The sequence below is a fragment of the Salmo salar genome, chromosome ssa02 (assembly GCF_905237065.1).
Source record: "Salmo salar chromosome ssa02, Ssal_v3.1, whole genome shotgun sequence".
NCBI lineage: Eukaryota > Metazoa > Chordata > Actinopteri > Salmoniformes > Salmonidae > Salmo > Salmo salar.
The window spans coordinates 86794269-86819454 of record NC_059443.1 but is presented as its reverse complement, the minus strand read 5'-3'; the positions used below and the strand labels follow the sequence as shown (position 1 = coordinate 86819454).

At 39.2% G+C, this 25186-nt stretch overlaps 1 protein-coding gene across 1 annotated transcript; it reads left to right on the top strand.

Annotated features, from left to right (window-relative positions):
• Positions 1–15878: 15878 nt before the first annotated feature.
• Positions 15879–24789, top strand: LOC123732503 (zinc finger protein 501-like). Its single transcript, XM_045711706.1, has 2 exons — positions 15879–16417; positions 23717–24789. The coding sequence occupies exons 1-2, from the start codon at positions 16084–16086 to the stop codon at positions 24769–24771; spliced, it is 1389 nt and encodes a 462-aa protein (XP_045567662.1). The 5' UTR covers positions 15879–16083; the 3' UTR covers positions 24772–24789.
• Positions 24790–25186: the final 397 nt, after the last annotated feature.

Below are 25186 nucleotides of genomic sequence, written 5' to 3'. Positions count from 1 at the left end.
CTGAGACATTTTCTGACAGGAAGTGGATACCTGATGTGTTGTATTACCTTTAAACCTATCCCATTGAAAAACACAGGGGCTGAGGAATATTTTGGCACTTCCTATTGCTTCCACTAGATGTCACCAGCCTTTACAAAGTGTTTTGAGTCTTCTGGAGGGAGATCTGACCGAACAAGAGCCATTGAACGATGATGGCCCATTAGACACCTGGCGCGCGAGTTCATGTTGGGTACCCTCGTTCCAATACGTTATAAAAGAGTATGCATTCGTCCACCTTGAATATTATTCATGTTCTGGTTAAAAAGGCCCTAATGATTTATGCTATACAACGTTTGACATGTTTGAACGAACGGAAATATATTTTTTCCCCTCGTTCATGACGAGAAGTCCGGCTGGCTTACATCATGTGCTAACAAGACGGAGATTTTTGGACATAAATGATGAGCTTTTTTGAACAAAACTACATTCGTTATGGACCTGTGATACCTGGAAGTGACATCTGATGAAGAGAATCAAAGGTAATGGATTATTTACATAGTATTTTCGATTTTAGATCTCCCCAACATGACGTCTAGTCTGTATCGCAACGCGTATTTTTCTGGGCGCAGTGCTCAGATTATTGCAAAGTGTGATTTCCCAGTAAGGTTATTTTTAAATCTGGCAAGTTGATTGCGTTCAAGAGATGTAAATCTATAATTCTTTAAATGACAATATAATATTTTACCAATGTTTTCTAATTTTAATTATTTAATTTGTGACGCTGACTTGACTGCCGGTTATTGGAGGGAAACGATTTCCTCAACATCAATGCCATAGTAAAACGCTGTTTTTGGATATAAATATGAACTTGATAGAACTAAAAATGCATGCATTGTCTAACATAATGTCCTAGGAGTGTCATCTGATGGAGATTGTAAAAGGTTAGTGCATCATTTTAGCTGGTTTTATGGTTTTGGTGACCCTGTCTTTGACTTGACAAAACATTACACACAACTCTTGTAAATGTACTGTCCTAACATACTCTAAATTTATGCTTTCGCCGTAAAACCTTTTTGAAATCGTAAAACGTGGTTAGATTAAGGAGACGTTTATCTTTCAAATGGTGTAAAATAGTTGTATTTTTGAAAAATTTGAATTTTGACATTTATTTGGATTCAAATTTGCCGCTCTTGAAATGCACCTGCTGTTGATGGAGTGTACCACGGGTGGCACGCTAGCGTCCCACCTAGCCCCAAGAGGTTAACCATACCACGTGGTTAAACTATTAGACTATCGATACAGAATAATAACAAGTCTTTGATATTAATTACTGGTTTGCAGCTAGGAATTCGGTATCATTGAACACGAAGACCGATGAAACATCCATTCTATAATGACATTAATGAATGTCACTTTGAAATATCCATTCTAACCGAGAGAGAGAGAGACAGAGAGAGAACGCGAGGACAAAACTCTCCAACAGAACTTTTCAACAAAGATCCTGACGACACACTGAGCGTAAATATATATATTGATTGCAATTGTTCCCGAATGAGTGAGCATTCATGTGCAAAGGATTAGCATTTCAATTGTTAATATTTATCAACTCTGTAGTGTCTTCTCAGCTGACCCACACTCCCCTTTTGTCTAAAAAGCCGCCATGCCGGTTTAGCCCACTAGGGCACATTCTCCTATCATTTCCTTGTAACCATATCTGTTTGTTTTGCATTTCTGTTGAATTATTTAGATTAGTAAATAAATGACAATTGATGTATGGATGACTCATAGTGAAGACTGGGTTCGTGCAGATAACCAACAATTTACGACATTTGGAATGAGATTGACGTGAGGTAAATAATAAGTCAGTAAATCAGAAGACTCATAGATCAGATATTATGATATCTGAAAGTTATATTAGGAAAATTATAACTTTGTAATCTGAATATTTTCCTTGGTGCCCCGACCTTCTAGTTAATTACAGTTACACGATTAATCAGTTTAATCCGTAATAATAATTAGAGAGTTATTTGATAAACATGTCTTCAAGTTAATGATGCCAAAGACACGACAACGTGCTAACGAGGTAGACGTGCTAACGAGCTATATGTGCTAACGAGCTAGACGTGCTAAAGTCCAACCTCAAAACATAAATGGAAAAACCAAAGCCTGTAACACCTCCCCCATTAAGACAAATATATCCTATATTTTTGTTGGACAAGTTTGCTCACCACCAACAGAAAGCAACTTCCATTTCACATTATAATCAACTACAATGCTTCACCTTCACCAATATAAACATGGCGTCTACTGGCTGTCAACAATTAAAACAAGAAAAAAAACGTATTTCTAAATAATAATATACAATCAACTTATTTTTTTCTCATTTTTCTTTCTTTAGAATAAAACTCACTAGCTTCTAGAACTTTCGTCTAACTAAAACTTACTAGCTTCTAGAACTCTCGTCTTCCTAAAACTTACTAGCTTCTAGAACTAGCTCCTTAATATCCGTAGTAATTTTCCACCACACTGCAGAGCTTCTCTCTCTTTTCAGGGTTCACTAGATAGGCATGTTGTTGGATCGGGGCCCAGTCCCCAATGTCATGCTCTAGTACATTTGGGTTGGCACATCTGAGAATTAATCCTGATATTCTAAAAGCAGGGCAACAATGTCAATATAATTGTACCCAACAATTGTCAGTTGGATGCATAAATAATTATGTATACTAAATGTTACATGAATTTTAAATATTAAATATCAAAACCAAATGTACACTCCTTTGTTAATATGTGTTGGAAATAATTAACTTAATGGTGAGGCATGGAATAATAAAACATGTATCTTTTGTCAGGCTGAATGTTTGAAATATAAGGTGATTTGAGTCATGCTTCTTCAGTAGTGGAATAAAGACGATTAGCATTTTAACCTGTTTAGGATAGGGGGCAGTATTTTCACAGCCGGATAAAAAACGTACCCGATTTAATCTGGTTATTACTCCTGCCCAGAAACTAGAATATGCATATAATTATTTTATTTCGATAGAAAACACCCTAAAGTTTCTAAAACTGTTTGAATGGTGTCTGTGAGTATAACAGAACTCATATGGCAGGCCAAAACCTGAGAAGATTCCATACAGGAAGTGCCCTCTCTGACCATTTCTTAGCCTTCTATAGCCTCTTTATGAAAAATAGAGGATCTCTGCTGTAACGTGACATTTTCCAAGGCTCCCATAGGCTCTCAGAAGGCGCCAGAACGGGGAATGATGACTCTGCAGTCCCTGGGTGAAAAACAGTAGGGCTTTTGGAAAGTGGTCGTTCTGTGAACAATGACACGGGTGTGCGCGTGCATGTGAAGACTCCATTTTCAGTGTTTGAACGAAAACAAGGTCTCCCGGTCGGAATATTATCGCTATTTTACGAGAAAAATCTCATAAAAATTGATTTTAAACAGTGTTTGACATGCTTCGAAGTACGGTAATGGAATATTTAGAAATCTTTTGTCACGATAGGCGCCGGCGCGTCACCCTTCGGATAGTGTCTTGAACGCAAGAACAAACGCAGCTATTTGGATATAACTATGGATTATTTGGGACCAAACCAACATTTGTTATTGAAGTAGAAGTCCTGGGAGTGCATTCTGAAGAAGAACAGTAAAGGTAATCCAATTTTTCTTATAGTAAATCTGAGATTGGTGAGTGCCAAACTTGGTGGGTGTCAAAATAGCTAGCCATGATGGTCGGGCTATCTACTCAGAATATTGCAAAATGTGCTTTCATCGAAAAGCTATTTTAAAATTGGACACCGCGATTGCATAAAGGAGTTCTGTATCTATAATTCTTAAAATAATTGCTCTGTTTTTTGTGAACGTTTATCGTGAGTAATTTAGTAAATTCACCGGAAGTTTTCGGTGGGTATGCTAGTTCTGAACGTCACATGCTAATGTAAAAAGCTGTTTTTTGATATAAATATGAACTTTATTGAACAAAACATGCATGTATTGTATAACATAATGTCCTAGGAGTGTCATCTGATGAAGATCATCAAAGGTTAGTGCTGCATTTAGCTGTGGTTTTGGTTTTTGTGACATTATATGCTAGCTTGAAAAATGGGTGTGTGATTATTTCTGGCTGGGTACTCTCCTGACATAGTCTAATGTTTTGCTTTCGTTGTAAAGCCTATTTGAAATCGGACAATGTGGTTAGATAAAGGAGAGTCTTGTCTTTAAAATTGTGTAAAATAGTCATATGTTTGAACAATTGAAGTTTTTGGATTTCTGAGGTGTTTGTAATTCGCGCCACGCTCTATCATTGGATATTGGCGAGGCGTTCCGCTAGCGGCACATCTAGATGTAAGAGGTTAATGTTGTAAAGAAATACTGAAGTGATGTAGGATTGTTAATAAAATTGATTATAGACTAATTTATTATACTGCGTCCATGTGTATAGGCTGCAAGTACGTTGAAATTAAGTTGTTTTCAAGTCATTGAAAAAAACAACCCGAAAAGACATATTTTTAACTTTCAACTGAAACCGAATGTATATTGGACTTAGGGCATAGTCTTCTTTTCAACGTATTTTCAATTACATTTTGCTAGGTGGGATATTTCATTGATATCATGAAACAACTCCTTCATGTATGTATTTTCTGATGGTTGATCAGAGATCTTTTATCGGAGAATCTCTTGTCACATTGACCACAGCTATAAAGTTTCTCCCCTGTGTGTGTTCTCTGGTGTATAGTCAGATGTACTAAAACTCTTCCCACATTGATTACAGCTAAAAGGTTTCTCTCCTGTGTGTGTTCTCTGGTGCACTGTCAAATGGACAGATTGACCAAAACTCTTCCGACATTGTCCACAGCTATAAGGTTTCTCTCCTGTGTGTGTTCTCTGGTGTACAATTAGATGGCTAGATGTATTACAACTCTTCCCACATTGATCACAGATAAAATATTTCTCTACTGTGTGTGTTCTCTGGTGTGCAATTAGATGGCTAGATGTAGTACAACTCTTCCCACATTGATAACAGCTATAAGGTTTCTCTCCTGTGTGTATTCTCTGGTGCACTGTCAAGGAGTTTGACACAGTCCATTTCTTCCCACATTGATCACAGCCAAAAGGTTTCTCTCCAGTGTGAATTCTCAGGTGTACTTTCAGTGCATCTGATCTTGAGTAACTCTTCCCACAATCAAAACAGTGGTGAGCTTTCTCTCCTGTGTGTACTCGCTGGTGTATGTTAAGTTCCGATGAAGATTTGCAGTAAGATTTCTTCCCTGTGGGTCTCTGCTGGTGTTTCTTGAGGTGTTCTGATCTGAAGAGACTCTTCTCTGCCTCGTCAGCTTCATGATGTTGTTTAGACTCCCCAGAGGATCCACGATAGTCACGTCTCTCTCCTGTGTGAACAACAAAGTTAGACAGATGGTTAAAGGCCCACAACAGCAGAAAGGGTGATGCCCAGAGCGTACCCATGAAGTTGTACAACAATTGACGTCTGTTAAATAATTTGACAATTAAGACAGTCAAGTTAGCAACAAGTAATGTCTTGTTTTCACATTCGTGGTAACTAGAAATAAGTTATTCAAGTTGTTGAAATCCTAAGCAGTGTGCCAGATGACTTTTGGTCTCCAATATAGGCCCCTTTCTGTGTTCAATAAAATCGCGGCATGAGGGCAATGCACACACAATTTGATTGCAGAAACACCTCCCTACTAATGAGGAAACCGCTAGTTATGGATGTAGTGTATCTGGTAATGAGGAAACCGCTAGTTACGGATGTAGTATATCTGCTAATGAGGAAACCGCTAGTTACGGATGTAGTATATCTGCTAATGAGGAAACCACTAGTTATAGATGTAGTATATCTGGTAATGAGGAAACCACTAGTTATGGATGTAGTATATCTGATAATGAGGAAACCGCTAGTTATGGATGTAGTATATCTGCCTGGAGCAAAAATGGTGAGCAAAGATTTTAGTTTTCCACAACGTATTCTGAATATTACAGCGCACTATCATCGCAAGATCAAGAGTGCTACTCAAGGAAACTCACATTAAGCTCTGTGTCTATTTACTAATTCACCACCGTGGGGGAAAACTCAGGGGAGTTCTCATAGGCTGACAGCAAAAATAGCCTCCATTTACAGGTTGCTTATGAGTGCATTTCACACTACTTTTGGATTATAATTGTAAGGCTCGCTTGAATCTCCTGCTTAATATAATGTCTGTGTTATTGTCGCATAACAACTGATTTATACTTTAAAAAAACACTTCATCCAGTAGAATGCTCTTTGGCTAGCTTTGCCATCAGCGAGGGTTTGTACACTAAGTGTTTAACAAATTGGCCCATAACTTCACCTAGTAACATAGACCTACTGTAGGACCCATAACTTCACCTAACAATAACATAGACATAGGACTATAAATCATTTAATATTTCAGGTGAAACATGGAAACTAAAATGTCTTTGTCATGACATTTCATAACCTGATCACCAGATAATTTTGTGAATAATCCCACTAGGCTACTCTGTAATGTGTTGTCATTCTAAATGTCCTGAATAAAGGAAAATAGCTGTGTGTGTTGTACAATAGCCTATCCATCAAGAAACAGTTCTCTACACATTATGAGATAAGTATCTCTGCGTCCAAACAGACTAATGAGACCCTACTGTAAATCAAGCAGACAATAACACATTATAAACATATATTTGTTAGGGATGTTGGATCCAATGTGGAGCACGGCATAACTGTCTTTACCAGAGTAATGAATGAAGAAGCACTTTAGTTGTTGTTGCATGTCGTAATGTTTGTCATGTGACTGTCATTCAGAAAATGATTTCCTGGATCAGCTGATGATAGTTGAACATGTGACTGTTAAATATTATGTGTAATTATTGAAGAACCACATTAATGACAGTATTCATTTGGGTGTTGTCAATAAAGTTAAGGTGACTCTCGGGTAGAACCACTGGATTTAGCAAACCCCTACAGATACTAAATGAAACAGCCTATGGCAGACCACCCAGACTTGACCTCTTCAAGACGTGTCAGTTTTGTCAATTTATTCATTGTCTTTTGTTTGAAACACTCCCGTCAATGTTGAGTAAGGACCCACACCTGATTACACATATAGAAGTAGGACTAGTCTGCCTGGCCTGTGTGCAAATGTAGGTCTATAAATGTGCCCATTTGGGGATGTCTGGTAGTATTTCTGATTGTCTTAACGCACCACCACTAATGAGTTGTGGAGCTTCTCAAAGTAATTTTTCTTCACCTCAAACAGCAAGTAAACAAAGTCTAATCAAAATCAATTGCAAATGACAATAGTTCCTCAAAGTAATTTCTTAAAATATTTCCAGCTCTCACCCTTTCGATAACCACTCAGCATGAAAGGGAAAAATGCAATGCTCTGATCCAGTGGAAATGTCATAAAATACCTGATTACTTCTAATCCCTTGAACAAATAGCCTACAGCTGTGTCTGTCTCAAACTCACTGGAGCAGGAAACTGAGGGCCCAGAATATGTTATACTATGTTGCAAGCTGCTATCAGAGTTTCCTGACCCAGTTGATAGTTGATACAATGTTTCAAGTTTGTTGTAGACAGGCCATGTGAAGCAAATGTGATTTCTAGGAAATGTATTTTTAATCAGGATATTTTCTACCTGCAGGCTGCAATGTTTTTATTTGTTGGCTTTATGTAGGCTATTTTTACATAGTTGGCAATGGCAATAAAAGTTACTTTTAGATTTGTATAATTTTCATTTAGATTTAGATAGAATGTAGATGAATCACAGACAATGACTTTGAGATACTATTATAAATTAAATGAAACTGTTCCACAAAAATGTGCAAATGAAAATCATAACTGGCACAGAGATTGGTAGAAATGGTAAGATAAATTGGCACTCCAACTGAAAGAACATGACTGGATCCCTCTAGTCATTTGTGTGTCTTTCTTTAATCAAACAGCGTGCTTAAAGCATCAGACAAGTTCAGTACATTTAGATTTGATAAAAACACTTGGGGCGATTAGTAGAAAGAACAGATGACTCTTGGTTGACCAAGATGTATTTTAGTTGGGGACAGCACTAGAACATTATTTTGGGGCTCCCGAGTGGCGCAGCGGACACTGCATCTCAGTGCTTGAGGTGTCACTACAGACACCCTGGTTCAAATCCGGGCTGTATCACAAACGGCCGTGATTGGGAGTCCCATAGGGCGGCGCACAATTGGCCCAGCATCGTCCAGGGTAGGCAGTCATTGTAAATAAGAATTTGTTCTTAACTGACTTGCCTAGTTAAATAAAGGTTACATTAAAAAAAAAGTGTTTCATAACAAACAATGTTTTACAAATCCGTCAAGGCACCAACTTTGAGAAGGGTTTAAAACAAAGGTTTCAAACCAATTCATGAATGTAATTGAATCTAGGTATGTCTTGCCTTTAATGTAATGGCATGAAAAAAAAATGGCTGAATATTATACAATGACTTATCAACAGCTCTAATAATTCGCCTCCACAGGAAATCTACACTGGCAGTTATAGAATATACTATATAGCCTAGAAACCTGGTTAAACTATCATTATGACATCATGGATGAATTCTAGAATATACTATATAGCCTAGAAACCTGGTTAAACTATCATTATGACATAATGGATGAATTCTAGAATATACTATATAGCCTAGAAACCTGGTTAAACTATCATTATGACATCATGGATGGCCAGTCCTTGTATTCAGAGTGTAGTGAATTCAGGGGGGTAGCCCTAAGCTGAACTCAAACCTGGGTCCAGCAACTGTCCAACCAACACCTTAACTGTCACGCCAAGATGTCTGAACTTCTTGACGAGGTCGCTAGGTGTTGGGTTACGGTTGATACAATAGCTTTCTCCTTCCCCCATCCCTCAGCTGTTTACCAAACCAAGTCTCTAGGCAGCCATTTTGTTGCTGTTTAAAAAACCCACACAACTTGCGGCAACTTGCAGTTCAAACAATAACAAATCTGTCAACCCACCACTGTTTTGGTTATAAGATGATGATGGGGTTGGAGAAATGTAACTACAGACAGACAGACCTATGGATGCAAGGACTGACCATCCATGATATCAACATTTTAGTTTTAACCATGTTGAGGCTATACAGTGTTGATTTACATTGTTTCTAAACATTGGAGAAAAAAAAGCTTATTTGGTGTTCTGATGGGTACAACAGTTGAACTAAGCTCATGAGGCATGTGTTATATTCTTCAAGAATCAATGGCTATAAATAAATAATTTAAATGTCAAAATATGGATGTAGCTATTGCAGATTTCCGCTTTAACACCAAACATCAGTTCAACAACTGCAGAGTTTGTGCCTCTGTATTCAAGACAGTACTTACTAGTGTTAATCATGTTAGGACAGTACATTTACAAGTGTTGTGTGTAATGTTTTGTCAATTCAAAATCTCCATCAGATGACACTCCTAGGACATTATGTTAGACAATGCATGCATTTTTAGTTCTATCAAGTTCATATTTACATCCAAAAACAGCGTTTTACTATGGCATTGATGTTGAGGAAATCGTTTCCCTCCAATAACCGGCAGTCAAGTCAACACCACAAATTAAATAATTAAAATTAGAAAACATTGGTAAAATATTATATTGTCATTTAAAGAATTATAGATTTACATCTCTTGAACGCAATCAACTTGCCAGATTTAAAAATAACCTTACTGGGAAATCACACTTTGCAATAATCTGAGCACTGCGCCCAGAAAAATACGTGTTGCGATACAGACTAGACGTCATGTTGGGGAGATCTAAAATCGAAAATACTATGTAAATAATCCATTACCTTTGATTCTCTTCATCAGATGTCACTTCCAGGTATCACAGGTCCATAACGAATGTAGTTTTGTTCAAAAAAGCTCATCATTTATGTCCAAAAATCTCCGTCTTGTTAGCACATGATCTAAGCCAGCCGGACTTCTCGTCATGAACGAGGGGGAAAAAATATATTTACGTTCGTTCAAACATGTCAAACGTTGTATAGCATAAATCATTAGGGCCTTTTTTAACCAGAACATGAATAATATTCAAGGTGGACGAATGCATACTCTTTTATAACGTATTGGAACGAGGGTACCCAACATGAACTCGCGCGCCAGGTGTCTAATGGGCCATCATCGTTCAATGGCTCTTGTTCGGTCAGATCTCCCTCCAGAAGACTCAAAACACTTTGTAAAGGCTGGTGACATCTAGTGGAAGCAATAGGAAGTGCCAAAATATTCCTCAGCCCCTGTGTTTTTCAATGGGATAGGTTTAAAGGTAATACAACACATCAGGTATCCACTTCCTGTCAGAAAATGTCTCAGGGTTTTGCCTGCCAAATGAGTTCTGTTATACTCACAGACACCATTCAAACAGTTTTAGAAACTTTCGAGTGTTTTCTATCCATATATAATACGTATATGCATATTCTAGTTACTGGGTAGGATTAGTAACCAGATTAAATCGGGTACATTTTTTTTATCCAGCCGTGCAAATACTGCCCCCTAGCCCTAACAGGTTAAGGTGACTCTCGGTTAGAACCATTGGATTTAGCAAACTCTGAAATGATTTAGGATTTCTGTGCCCATAAACTGTTTTCCCAGCGTAACATAAGGAGACACTAAATTATACGTAGTTCGAGTGCATTTCAGAATTTTAAAAAAAACTGTCTGACAGCAAGATACCGTATTTAAGTTCAAGTTCATCACATGACAAGCGTAACGTTATGACTATAACTACTGTTCCCTGAAGGAGGGAAACTAGGTACAACATACTATTAAATCCACAAGTTATGACTATAACTACTGTTCCCTGAAGGAGGGAAACTAGGTACAACATATGATTTATTTTTATCAGGATATTTTTTACCTGCAGGCTGCAATGTTTTTATTTGTTGGCTTTATGTAGGCCATTTTTTTACATAGTTGGCAATGGCAATAAAAGTTACTTTTAGATTTGTATAATTTTTATGTAGATTTAGATAGAATGTAGATTAATCACAGACAATGATTTTTCAATAATATTATAAATTAAATGAAACTGTTCCAGTAAAATGTGAATATGAAAATCAATAGAAACGCAAATCGGTAGAAATGGTAAGATACCGCTGGTGTGGTCTATTACCGAAAACTTCAGGAGCATAAAGGCAGCGGAGGAGGGGGGGTTTCGGGAAGAGTTCTCTTTCTTCTGGTTAGGTTATCTTGACGACTGGCTCCATCTCGTAACTGGTGTATCTGTAATTATTTAATCAAACAGCGTGCTTAAAGCATCAGACAAGTTCTGTACATATAGTTGATTTTATTAAAACACATGGGGCGATTGGTAGAAAGAACAGATGACTTGGTTGACCAACACACTTGGTTGACCAATAATTATTTTTGTTGGGGACAGCACTAGAACATGATTTAAGGGATCCCGAGTGGCGCAGCGGTCTAAGACACTGCATCTCAGTGCTTGAGGCATCACTAGACACCCTGGTTCAAATCTAGGCTGTATCACAACCAGCCTTGATTGGGAGTTCCATAGGGCGGCGCACAATTGGCCCAGCGTCGTCCGGGGTAGGCCATCATTGTAAATAAGAATTTGTTCTTAACTGAGTTGCCTAGTTATATAAAGGTATCAATTTCAAACATATTAAAATATTTTTTTATGATAAACCTGTTTTTTTACAAATCCATCAAGGCACCAACTTTGAGAAGGGTTTAAAACAAAGATTTCAAACCAATTCATGAATGAAATGTAATCTCGGTAAGATGTCTGAACTTCTTAACGAGGTCGCTAGGTTTTGGGTTAAGGTTGCTACAATAGCTTTCTCTATGAATTTGAGTGGTTACATTTCTCCTTCCCCATCCCTCAGCTGTTTACAAAACCAAGTATCTGGGCAGCCATTTTGTTTCTGTTTAAAACCTAGGTTGTCCCTTTAAACAAGCCACATCAATCAATGAACCAATCTGCAGTTGAAACAATAACAAAGCTGTAATTCCACCACTGTTTAGGAAATAAGATGATGATGGGTCTGGAGAAATGTAACTACTCTCAAATTCATAGACAGACCTATGGATGCAAGGACTAACTATCCATGATATCAACATTATAGTTTTAACCATGTTGAGGCTATACAGTGTTGATTTACATTGTTTCTAAACATTGGAGTAAAAAAAGCTTATTCTGGGTTCTGATGGGGTACAACAGTTGAACTAAGCTCATGAGGCATGTGTTATATTCTTCAAGAATATGAATCAATGGCTATAAATAAATAATTTAAAAAGTCAAAAAATGGATGTTGTAATTGCAGATTTCCCCTTTAACACCACACATCAGTTCAACACCTGCAGAGTTTGTGCCTCTGTTTTAAGACAGTACTTACTAGTGTTAATCAGGGAACGGTTTCTCAAAACCATCTTATGGCTAAGTTCACCGTTAGAACCATTAGACGCCTTAAGATGCGTTTGGGAAACCGGGCCCAGATATCCAGTTTCCTCCTCTTCTTCCACCTCCTTTTTGGATGTGACAGTCATCTCCCCCTCCTCCTCTTTCACTCCAAAAACTGCATCCTCCTCTTTTTCGGCCTCTTCTTTTACTGTAACATCCGCCTCCTCTTTCACTCTGAACGCGTCTTTCTCTTCTTCTTTCACTGTAACAGCCTCACCCTGTACTTGTTTTTGTATTGAAACAGCCTCCTCTTCTTCCTCCTCTTTCACGACAGCTTCTTTCTCCGTCCAGCAGACCTCTTCTACTTTAGCAGGAGGAGAGTAGCTTAGTGAAATCATGGTCGGAGATGTTAGCTAGCTAGGCTAATGCTAACTTAACCAGCCCGCTTGCTGACTAATAACAACAACATCGTCTATATTACATTAAATCGGATACCTAACTAGACGACAGAAGTGGGTTGAAAACACAGTGGATAATATACACTAAAGCGTCTAAAGAGCTTTATTGGTTCGGCTATTTTGTCTAGCAAGCTACCTAGGTGGCTGATTAACTGTTGCTGCTGTTGAAAGAAGCGTTCCGTCCACTACATTATACGTCACACCAACAGCATTGCCTTAAATTCCCACACCGCCATCTGCTGACTGGAGTGGGTAACGCAGTTGAGTAAAATGTATATTTAATTTTCAGACAAAAAGTTAAAGGGTAGGAACCAGTGTAACAACACAGTGTGGTTAAAGACTTAGTAACCTAGTTGTATTGAAGATCTATAAGCACAAACAGTTATGTTTTTGAATTATCACATATGTATTAATTTATTTCGGGATTCTGGGTAATCCACAGCAGATTTATGGGGAGTTGCTGTGGTTGAGTTGAAAATGGAATGGTCCCGGGATAGAAATGTATAAAGTTGACATTACATCATAAAATGCACCTTTTACATTGTACATTAGTAGTTTCTGTTTCTGTTGTTGGTTTGGTGTCAAATAAACCAGTCTTTATATGTTATTTGCTGAATCTCAGTTTTCCATGTGGGTTTTATGCTAAAGTTCCCTCTTTCAAGTTGGTAGCAAACTGGAAAATTCATTAGGTAGCTAACTGAACTGGCATCTTCTTTAGGAGTGCTATTTGTATCCTGTCGACTACTGATCATTCATCCACACTGCATTTTCTTTAGGAGTGCTATTTATATCCTGTCGACTACTGATCATTCATCCACACTGCATCTTCTTTAGGAGTGCTATTTATATCCTGTCGACTACTGATCATTCATCCACACTGCATCTTCGTTAGGAGTGCTATTTATATCCTGATCATTCATCCACACTGTATCTTCTTTAGGAGTGCTATTTATATCCTGATCATTCATCCACACTGCATCTTCTTTAGGAGTGCTATTTATATCCTGATCATTCATCCACACTGCATCTTCTTTAGGAGTGTTATTTATATCCTGTCGACTACTGATCATTCATCCACACTGCATCTTCTTTAGGAGTGCTATTTATATCCTGTCGACTACTGATCATTCATCCACACTGTGTGTCTCATCAATGCAGGTAATTTATGACATGTATAAAGTATGTGTTTTATAAACTCATGAACACCAGCCAGTTTATTAGCCCGGTTCTGTTAGTTTAGGTGGATTATACTTCTTCCAGCTACAATAGTCATTTACAACATTAACAATGTCGACACTGTTTTCTGATCAATTTGATGTTATTTTAATGGACTTTTTTTTCTTCTTTTCTTTCAAAAACAAGGACATTTCTAAGTGACCCCAAACTTTTGAAAGGTAGTGTACATCTACATGATGTATTGTTACACCATGTGGGAGCAGTATAGACCTAGTCTGTTTATTATATACATCTACATGATGTATTGTTACACCATGTGGGAGCAGTATAGACCTAGTCTGTTTATTATATACATCTATATGATGTATTGTTACACCATGTAGGAGCAGTATAGACCTAGTCTGTTTATTATATACATCTACATGATGTATTGTTACACCATGTAGGAGCAGTATAGACCTAGTCTGTTCATTATATACATCTACGTGATGTCTTGTTACACCATGTAGGAGCAGTATAGACCTAGTCTGTTCATTATATACATCTATGTGATGTATTGTTACACCATGTAGGAGCAGTATAGACCTAGTCTGTTTATTATATACATCGACATGATGTATTGTTACACCATGTAGGAGCAGTATAGACCTAGTCTGTTCATTATATACATCTACATGATGTATTGTTACACCATGTAGGAGCACTATAGACCTAGTCTGTTCATTATATACATCTACATGATGTCTTGTTACACCATGTAGGAGCAGTATAGACCTAGTCTGTTCATTATATACATCTATGTGATGTATTGTTACACCATGTAGGAGCAGTATAGACCTAGTCTGTTCATTATATACATCTACGTGATGTATTGTTACACCATGTAGGAGCAGTATGGAGGTACAGTGGGGGACAAAATTGTTGACACCCTTGATAAAGATGAGCAAAACGACTCTATAAAATAAAGAATTAAAATACTGAGCTATATTGTGTCAAAAATATAGGGAAATTATATTATTTTATACTAATACAATTGCTCAGAGAAAGAGATTTAGTTTAACATGTAATTCTCAAAAGGTAGTGGTCTGAATTATTGCCACCATGTTTTCAATACTCCAGCACCCTCCCATTGGGAGACTAACGACACTGAAATGTTTTATGAGATTAGAGAACACATTGGGTCAGATCTTAGACCATTCCTCCAAACAGAATCTCTCCATGTCCTTGATTTATTTTGTCTGCGCTTCTGGACTGCCCTGTTCAATTCAAACCACAGGTTTTCAATGGAGTTCAAGTCCGAAGACTGAGATCGCCATTGAAAATGATGATTTTGTGCCCAATTAACCATTTCTTCGTGAATGTTGATGTGTCTTGCTGGAAGATCCACTTATGGCCAAGTTTCAGCCTCCTAGCAGAGAGGTAACCAGGTTTTGGGCTAAAATATCCTGGAAGTGGGTAAAGTTTATTTATTTATTTTATACATACATTTTTGCTCATCTTTATCAAGGGTATCAATAACTAGGTACTTATTTTGATATCTAGTTATTTGACCGAATCAGAAATACAGATGTGGAGTCGATGTAGAGTTTGTTTTAAATTCTCATAAAAAAATCTGAACTAATCAAACAACACTTGTTGCTCTTTGTACGTGTTAATATAATATTCATATTTAATGGAGAGGAAAAAACTTTTCCCTAAACTGCTTTATAATATTATAATTCAATGAAGAAGAAAAAAAGTTTTCCCTCCTCAACTGCGTTTCCTCCCTCCAGACAGCAGATGGCGATATGTGTCTTTCAGGCGATGTTTCTAGTGTGACGTATAATCTAGTGGACGGAACGCTTCTTCAACAACTGCAGCCACCTCGGTAGCTCGCTAGCCAACAAAGTCGGAACATTCAATCTCTTTAGACAATTTCGTGGTTTAATTGCCACTATGATTTAAACATACTTATGTGGAAACAACTGGCTACCCCATTTGATGTAATATTTACGTTGTAAGTCAACTAGCTGTCTGGTCAAGTTCGCACTAGTCTAATCGCTAATGCTATCTAGCTATTATTCCCGACCATGAGTTCACTAAGCTACTCTCCTCCTGCTAAAGAAGAGGTCTGCTGGACGGAGAAAGAGGCTCTCGTTAAAGAGGAGGGAGAGGAGGAGGCTGTTACAATACAAAAACAAGTAGAGGGTGAGGCTGTTACAGTGAAAGATGAAGAGAAAGACGTTACAGAGAAAGACGCCTTCAGAGTGAAAGAGGAGGAGGATGCAGTTTTTGGAGTGGAGGATGAAGTGAAAGAAGATGAAGACGTTTTTGGAATGAAGGATGAAGAGGGGGAGATTACTGTCACATTAGAGGAGGACGAAGAAGAGAAGACTGGGGAGCTGATTAACACCAGTAAATACAGTGAGTACTTTCTATAAAACAAAGACATTGATCTTAAAAAAAAAAAAATCACCTTTATTTAACCAGGTAGGCAAGTTGAGAACAAGTTCTCATTTACAATTGCGACCTGGCCAAGATAAAGCAAAGCAGTTCGACAACATACAACAACACAGAGTTACACATGGAGTAAAACAAACAGTCTTTAATACAGTAGAAAAAAAACTCTATATACAATGTGAGCAGATGAGGTGAGATAAGGGAGGTAAAGGCAAAAGGCCGTGGTGGCAAAGTAAAAACAATATAGCGAGTAAAACACTGGAATGGTAGATTTGAAGTAGAAGGAAGTGCAAAGTAGAAATAATGGGGTGCAAAGGAGCAAAAATAAATAAATAAATACAGTAGGGGAAGAGGTAGTTGTTTGGGATAAATTATAGATGGGCTATGTACAGGTGCAGTGATCTGTGACCTGCTCTGACAGCTGGTGCTTAAAGCTAGTGAGGGAGATAAGTGTTTCCAGTTTCAGAAATGTTTGTAGTTCGTTCCAGTCATTGGCAGCAGAGAACTGGAAGGAGAGGCGGCCGAAGGGGGAATTGGCTTTGGGGGTTACCAGAGATATACCTGCTGGAGCGCGTGCTACAGATGGGTGCTGCTATGGTGACCAGCGAGCTGAGATAAGGGGAAACTTTACCTAGCAGGGTCTTGTAGATAACCTGGAGCCAGTGGGTTTGGCGACGAGTATGAAGCGAGGGCCAGCCAACGAGAGCGTACAGGTCGCAGTGGTGGGTAGTATATGGGGCTTTGGTGACAAAACGGATGGCACTGTGATAGACTGCATCCAATTTATTGAGTAGGGTATTGGAGGCTATTTTGTAAATGACATCGCCGAAGTCGAGGATTGGTAGGATGGTCAGGTTTACGAGGGTATGTTTGGCAGCATGAGTGAAAGATGCTTTGTTGCGAAATAGGAAGCCAATTCTAGATTTAACTTTGGATTGGAGATGTTTGATGTGAGACTGGAAGGAGAGTTTACAGTCTAACCAGACACCTAGGTATTTGTAGTTGTTCACATATTCTAAGTCAGAACCGTCCAGAGTAGTGATGCTGAACGGGCAGGCAGGTGCAGGCAGCGATCGGTGAAGAGCATGCATTTAGTTTTACTTGTATTTAAGAGCAGTTGGAGGCCACGGAAGGAGAGTTGTATGGCATTGAAGCTCGTCTGGAGGGTTGTTAACACAGTGTCCAAAGAAGGGCCAGAAGTATACAGAATGGTGTCATCTGCATAGAGGTGGATCAGAGACTCACCAGCAGTAAGAGCGACATCATTGATGTATACAGAGAAGAGAGTCGGCCCAAGAATTGAATCCTGTGGTACCCCCATAGAGAATGCCAGAGGCCCGGACAACAGGCCCTCCGATTTGACACACTGAACTCTATCTGAGAAGTAGTTGGTGAACCAGGCGAGGCAATCATTTGAGAAACCAAGGCTATTGAGTCTACCGATGAGGATGTGGTGATTGACAGTCGAAAGCCTTGGCCAGGTCAATGAATACGGCTGCACAGTATTGTTTCTTATCGATGGCGGTTAAGATATCGTTTAGGACCTTGAGCGTGGCTGAGGTGCACTTGCTGTTTGAGGTGAAGAAACATTTGCTTTGAGAAGCTCCACAACTCATTAGTGGTGGTGCATTAAGACAATCAGAAATACTATCAGACATCCCCAAATGGGCACATTTATAGGCCTACATTTGCACACAGGCCAGGTAGACTAGTCCTACTTCTATATGCGTAATTAGGTGTGCGTCCTTACTCAACATTGACAGGAGAGTTTCAAACAAAAGGCAATTAATAACTTGACAAAACTGACGCATCTTGCAGGGTCACGTCTGGGTGGTCTGCCTGGGGCCGTTTCATTTAGTATCCGTTTGGGTTGGCATGGGGTATGATTTTCCCATAGTATGTTGTACCGAAGTTGATCGACTGAAATGAGCATAACTTTATGACTATTGTTGGATTCTGGCTAAACTTTTAACATTGAGGTATTAAAGATATGATAGATCAGACGCAGAGTATATAAAGGAGTGAGATCTTTAGAAAGACAGAGTGGCTGTGGAATGTGCTGGGTGGACGGGAGAGGATCACAGGATTGCTATAGGGGAAGCGGATGGACATCTGTGGATTAGGCGAAGGAGGGGTTGAGGTCAGGAGGTCAGGTCAGATCCCCTGAAGGGAGTAATAAGGGTTTAGTATCCTGTTACCCTCTTCCTGTCGAACCAGAAGATGTAAGGAGAAGGAGGCGTGTTCAAAGTGGGGTATATATACTTGTGATGGTGAGAACATGTTTTTGTCTGAATTACAGCTGTAACGACCCTTTGGGAAGAATTAAACTTGGTTAAGCTTCTCTAGTGTCCGTGAGTTATTTACTCAGAAAAATTAGAACCTAACACTATAATTAGTGTTCCCTGAAGGAGGGAAACGAGGTACAACACCTGTTTGTCCCCGCCCTTTCCTGGGTCGGTGAAGAGTGGTATTAAATTTAAGGAATAAACCCGAGCCTCACGCTCATCACCTGTGGAAGGCGGGGCTTCCAGCGAGGCGTGAATGAAAATGCACTCGACCTTCGTATCATTTAGTGGCTCCTTATGTTACGCTGGGAAAACAGTTTGTGGGCACAGAAATACTAAATAATTTCAGAGTTTGCTGTATCCAATGTTTTTTAACCTGTTTGGGCTAGGGGGCAGTATTGAGAATTTTGGAAAAAATATGTGCCCATTTTTAACTGCCTCCTACACCAACTCAGAAGCTAGAATATGCATACTATTGTTCAGGTTTGGATAGAAAAGACCCTAAAGTTTCTAAAACTGTTTGAATGGTGTCTGTGAGTATAACAGAACTCCCTCCTATGGCAGGCAAAAACCTGACAAGGTTTCATGCAGGAAGTGGCCTGTCTGACAAGGAGTCGTGCGTCTTGCATCTGTTTATTGAAAAGTAAGGATCTTAGCTGTAACGTGACAATTCCCAGGGCTCCAATAGGCTCTCAGGACGCGGGAAAATCATGAAGGTTGACGAGGCAGCCTCAGGCTGAAACAGATTATCATCTTATTCAAGTGTCCCATTAGGTGACAATGGAGTGAGGCGCGTGCGCGATTAGCCCCCGTGGAGTATTTTAATTCGGCTGTTTAGTTTATTGCAGATTCCCGGTCGGAATATTATCGCTTTTCTACGAGATAAATGGCATAAAAATTGGTTTTAAACAGCGGTTGACATGCTTCGAAGTACGGTAATGGAATATTTAGAATTTTATTGTCACGAATTGCGCCATGCGCGCGACACTTCTTTACCATTTCGGATAGTGTCTGGAACACACGAACAAAACGCCGCTATTCGGATATAACGATGGATTATTTTGGACCAAACCAACATTTGTTATTGAAGTAGCAGTCCTGGGTGTGCATTCTGACGAAGACAACAAAAGGTAATCAAACTTTTATAATAGTAAATCTGATATTGGTGAGTGCTAAACTTGCCGGGTGTCTAAATAGCTAGCCCGTGATGGCTGGGCTATGTACTTAGAATATTGCAAAATGTGCTTTCACCAAAAAGCTATTTTAAAATCGGACATATCGAGTGCATAGAGGAGTTCTGTATCTATAATTCTTAAAATAATTGTTATGCTTTTTGTGAGCGTTTATCGTGAGTAATTTAGTAAATTGTTAGCAAATTCCTCCGGAAGTTTGCGGGGGGTATGCTAGTTCTGAACGTCACATGCTAATGTAAAAAGCTGTTTTTTGATATAAATATGAACTTGATTGAACAAAACATGCATGTATTGTATAACATAATGTCCTAGGGTTGTCATCTGATGAAGATTATCAAAGGTTAGTGCTGCATTTAGCTGTCTTCTGGGTTTTTGTGACATTATATGCTAGCTTGAAAAATGGGTGTCTGATTATTTCTGGATTGGTACTCTGCTGACATAATCTAATGTTTTGCTTTCGCTGTAAAGCCTTTTTGAAATCGGACATTGTGGTTAGATAAAGGAGAGTCTTGTCTTTAAAATGCTGTGAAATAGTCATATGTTTGAAAAATTGAAGTTTTTGTATTTTTGAGGAATTTGTAATTCGCGCCACGCCTATCATTGGATATTGGAGCAGGTGTTCCGCTAGCGGAACGTCTAGATGTAAGAGGTTAACTTCGCCGATGTCATTTACAAAATAGCCTCCAACCCTCTACTCAGCAAACTGGATGCAGTCTATCACAGTGCCATCCGTTTTGTCACTAAAGCCCCATATACCACCCACCACTGCGACCTGTATGCTCTTGTCGTCTGGCCCTCGCTACATATTCGTCGCCAAACCCACTGGCTCCAGGACATCTATAAGCCTTTGCTAGGTTAAGCTCCGCCTTCTCAGCTCACTGGTCACCATAGCAACACCCACCCATAGCACGCGCTCCAGGTGGTATATCTCACTAGTCATCCCCAAAGCTAACACCTCCTTTGGCCGCCTTTCCTTCCAGTTGTCTGCTGCCAATGACTGGAACGAATTGCAAAAATCGCTGAAGTTGGAGACATATATCTCCCTCACTAACTTTAAGCATCAGCTATCTGAGCAGCTTACCGATCGCTGCAGCTGAACACAGCCTATCTGTAAATAGCCCATCCAACTACCTACCTCATCCCCATGTTTTTATTAACTTTTTTTGCTCTTTTGCACACCAGTATTTCTACTTGCACATCATCATCTGCTCATCTATCACTCCAGTGTTAATCTGCTAAATTGTAATTACTCTGCGACTATGGCATATTTATTGTCTTGCCTCCTTACTCCATTTGCACACACTGTATATAGATTTTTCTATTGTGTTATTGACTGTACGTTTGTTTATCCCACGTGTAACTGTTGTTTTTGTCGCACTGCTTTGCTTTATCTTGGCCAGGTCACAGTTGTAAATGAGAACTTGTTCTCAACTGGCCTACCTGGTTAAATAAAGGTTAATATATATATATGTATATATATAGTAACTTTATTGACAACACCCAAATGGTTACTGTCATTAACGCGGTTCTTCAATAATTACACACAATTCTTAATACTGTAGCTGTTTAGTTACAGTCACATGTTCAACTATCATCAGCTGATCCAGGAAATCATTTTCTGAATGGCAGTCTCATGACTAACATCACGACATGCAACAACAACCAAAGTGCTTCTTCATTCATTACTCTGGTAAAGACAGTTATGCCGTGCTCCATGTTGGATCCAACATTCCTACTTTGGTCATAATGTGTAGAGAACTGTTCGTTGATGGATAGGCTATTGTACAACACACAGAGCTATTTTCCTATATTTGTTGTTAGGTGAAGTTATGGGCCAAATAAACAGTGTTCAAACAGTGTACAAACCCTCATTGTCACCTTGATGGAAAAGCTAGCCAAAGGGCATTTTTTCTGGTTGAAGTGTTTTTTTTAAGTACAAAGTGGTTGATTTGCGACAATAACACAAACGTATTAAGCAGGAGATTCAAATGAGCCTTACAATTATAATCCAAAGTAGTGTGAAATGTACCTCTGGCCCGCTCGCCTCCCTACCTCTGCGGAAGCACAGTTCCCGCTCAGCCCAGTCAAAACTGTTCGCTGCTCTGGCACCCCAATGGTGGAACAAGCTCCCTCACGACGCCAGGACAGCGGAGTCAATCACCACCTTCCGGAGACACCTGAAACCCCACCTCTTTAAGGAATACCTGGGATAGGATTAAGTAATCCTTCTAACCCCCCCCCCCCCCCCCAAAAAAAGCTATAGATGTACTATTGTAAAGTGGTTGTCCCACTGGATATCATAAGGTGAATGCACCAATTTGTAAGTCGCTCTGGATAAGAGCGTCTGCTAAATGACGTAAATGTAAATGTAAAACTGACCAACACTCTACTCAGCACTCCAACACTCTACTCAGCAAACTGGATGCAGTCTATCACAGTGCCATCCATTTTGTCACCAAAGCCCCATATACTACCCACCACTGCGACCTGTACGCTCTCATTGGCTGGTCTTCGCTTCATAATCGTCGCCAAACCCACTGGCTCCAGGTCATCTACAAGACCCTGCAAGGTAAAGTCCCCCCTTATCTCCGCTTACTGGTCACCATAGCAGCACCCACCTGTAGCACGCGCTCCAGCAGGTATATCTCTCTGGTCACCCCCAAAGCCAATTCCTCCTTTGGCCGTCTCTCTTTCCAGTTCTCTGCTGCCAATGACTGGAACGAACTACAAAAATCTCTGAAACTGGAAACACTCATCTCCCTCACTAGCTTTAAGCACCAGCTGTCAGCTGTCACCAGCTGTCAGCTGCTCACAGATCACTGCACCTGTACATAGCCCATCTATAATTTAGCCCAAACAACTACCTCTTCCCCTACTGTATTTATTTATTTTATTTTGCTCCTTTGCACCCCATTATCTCTACTTCTACTTTGCACTCTACTTTCTTCTACTACAAATCTACCATTCCAGTGTTTTACTTGCTATATTGTATTTACTTTGCCACCATGGACTTTTTTGCCTTTACCTCCCTTATCTCACCTCATTTGCTCACATCGTACATATACTTATTTTTCTACTGTATTATTGACTGTATATTTGTTTTACTCCATGTGTAACTCTGTGTTGTTGGATGTTGTCGAACTGCTTTGCTTTATCTTGGCCAGGTCACAATTGTAAATGAGAACTTGTTCTCAACTTCCCTACCTGGTTAAATTAAGGTGAAATAAAAATTTAAATAAAAAGATTCAAATGAGCCTTACAATTATAATCCAAAGTAATGTGAAATGTACTCATAAGCAACCTGGAAATGGAGGTTACTCCCCTGAGTTTTCCCCCATTCACATTCAGAATACATTGTGAAAAACTAAAATCTTTTCTCACCATTTTTGCTCCAGGCAGATATAGTACATCCATAACTATCTGTTTCCTCATTAGCTGGGAGGAGTTTCTACAACCAAATTGCATGTGCATTGCCCTCATGCCGCAATTTTAGCAAACACAGAAAGGGGCCTATATTGGAGACCAAAAGTTGTCTGGCACACTGCTTAATTCAACAACTTTAATTTATTTCTAGCCTACAATCATCGATGTTACTACTAATGTGAAAACAAGACAAAATATGACTATTCTTGCTCATTTTAAGACAAATGTCAAGTAATCATTACATTCATTACAGACGTCAATTGTTGTAGAACATCATGGCTACACTGTTGGCATCACCTTTTACAGTGGATTTCCGCTGTTGTGGGCCATTAACCATCTGTTTGACTTTGTTGTTCACACAGGAGAGAAACTTCACTATCCTGGATCCTCTAGGGAGCCTCAACAACCTCATGATGCTGACAGGGCAGAGAAGAGTCTCTCCACATCAGAACACCTCAAGAAACACCAGCGGAGAACCACAGGGAAGAGATCTCACCGCTGCTCTGACTGTGGGAAAAGATGCACCTCATCAGGCATTAAACTACACCGGAGAATTCACACAAGTGATAATTCTTACTGCTGCTCTGATTGTGGGAAAATGTTTAAATTTTCATCAGAACTTAAAATACACCTGAGAAAGCACACAAGAGAGAAACCTTACTTCTGCTCTGACTGTGGGAAGAGTTTTCCTCTGTCAACCAGCCTGATATCACACCAGAGAACACACACAGGAGAGAAACCTTATAGCTGTGATCAATGTGGGAAGAGTTTTTATAAATCTAGTTATGTTATTATACACCAAAGAACACACACAGGAGAGAAACCTTATAGCTGTGATCAATGTGGGAAGAGTTTTGCTAGGGTAATCGCCCTGATAGGTCACCAGAGAATACACACAAGAAAGAAATCATATAGCTGTGATGCATGTGGGAAGATTTTTACTAAGTCTAGCTGTCTTGTTGTACACCAGAGAACACACACAGGAGAGAAATCTTATAGCTGTAATCAATGTGGGAAGAGTTTTGTTTCATCTGGGGGCCTGACAGCACACCAGAGAACACACACAGGAGAGAAACCTTATAGCTGTGCTCAATGTGGAATGAGTTTTACTAAGCCTAGCATGTGGACTAGACACAAAAGAACACACACAGGAGAGAAATCTTATAGCTGTAACCAATGTGGGAATAGTTTTACTCGGCTAAGCAGCCTGACTAGACACAAAAGAACACACACAGGAGAGAAATCTTATAGCTGTAACCAATGTGGGAATAGTTTTACTTGGCTAAGCAGCCTGACTAGACACCAAAGAACACACACAGGGGAGAAACGTTTTAGCTGTGATCAATGTGGGAAGAGATACTCTGATAAAAGATATCTGATCAAACATCAGAAAATACATGACGGAGTTGTTTCATGATATCAATTAATCAATGTCACAATGTAGAATGTTTAAACATTGTAGTTGGAGTATTTTAATGATGTCACAATGTAGAACCCTAAACGGTTTCCCCCGTTCTATTGATTTCAACATGATATGGATATTAGCCTCAGTGGGAAAATCCAGGCTCTGAATTGAAAGAGTACTATTTATGTGATTTAACAAAAAGTGACTAACACAAAAAGAGTTGTGTTACACTTACCACGTTGGTGACCCACTTGAATCAAAATGCAACACTTCAAAATGTAGCGAGCTGTTTTCTACAAATTGTCCTCTAACCAGGGTTGTACACATTATTCCCAGATTCCGTGTGGTTTTTGAGCTGTTAGTTTTAACAGGACATGCAACCTCATCTTCCTCCTCTCGCACAAATTATTTTAGCGATGAGTTATGA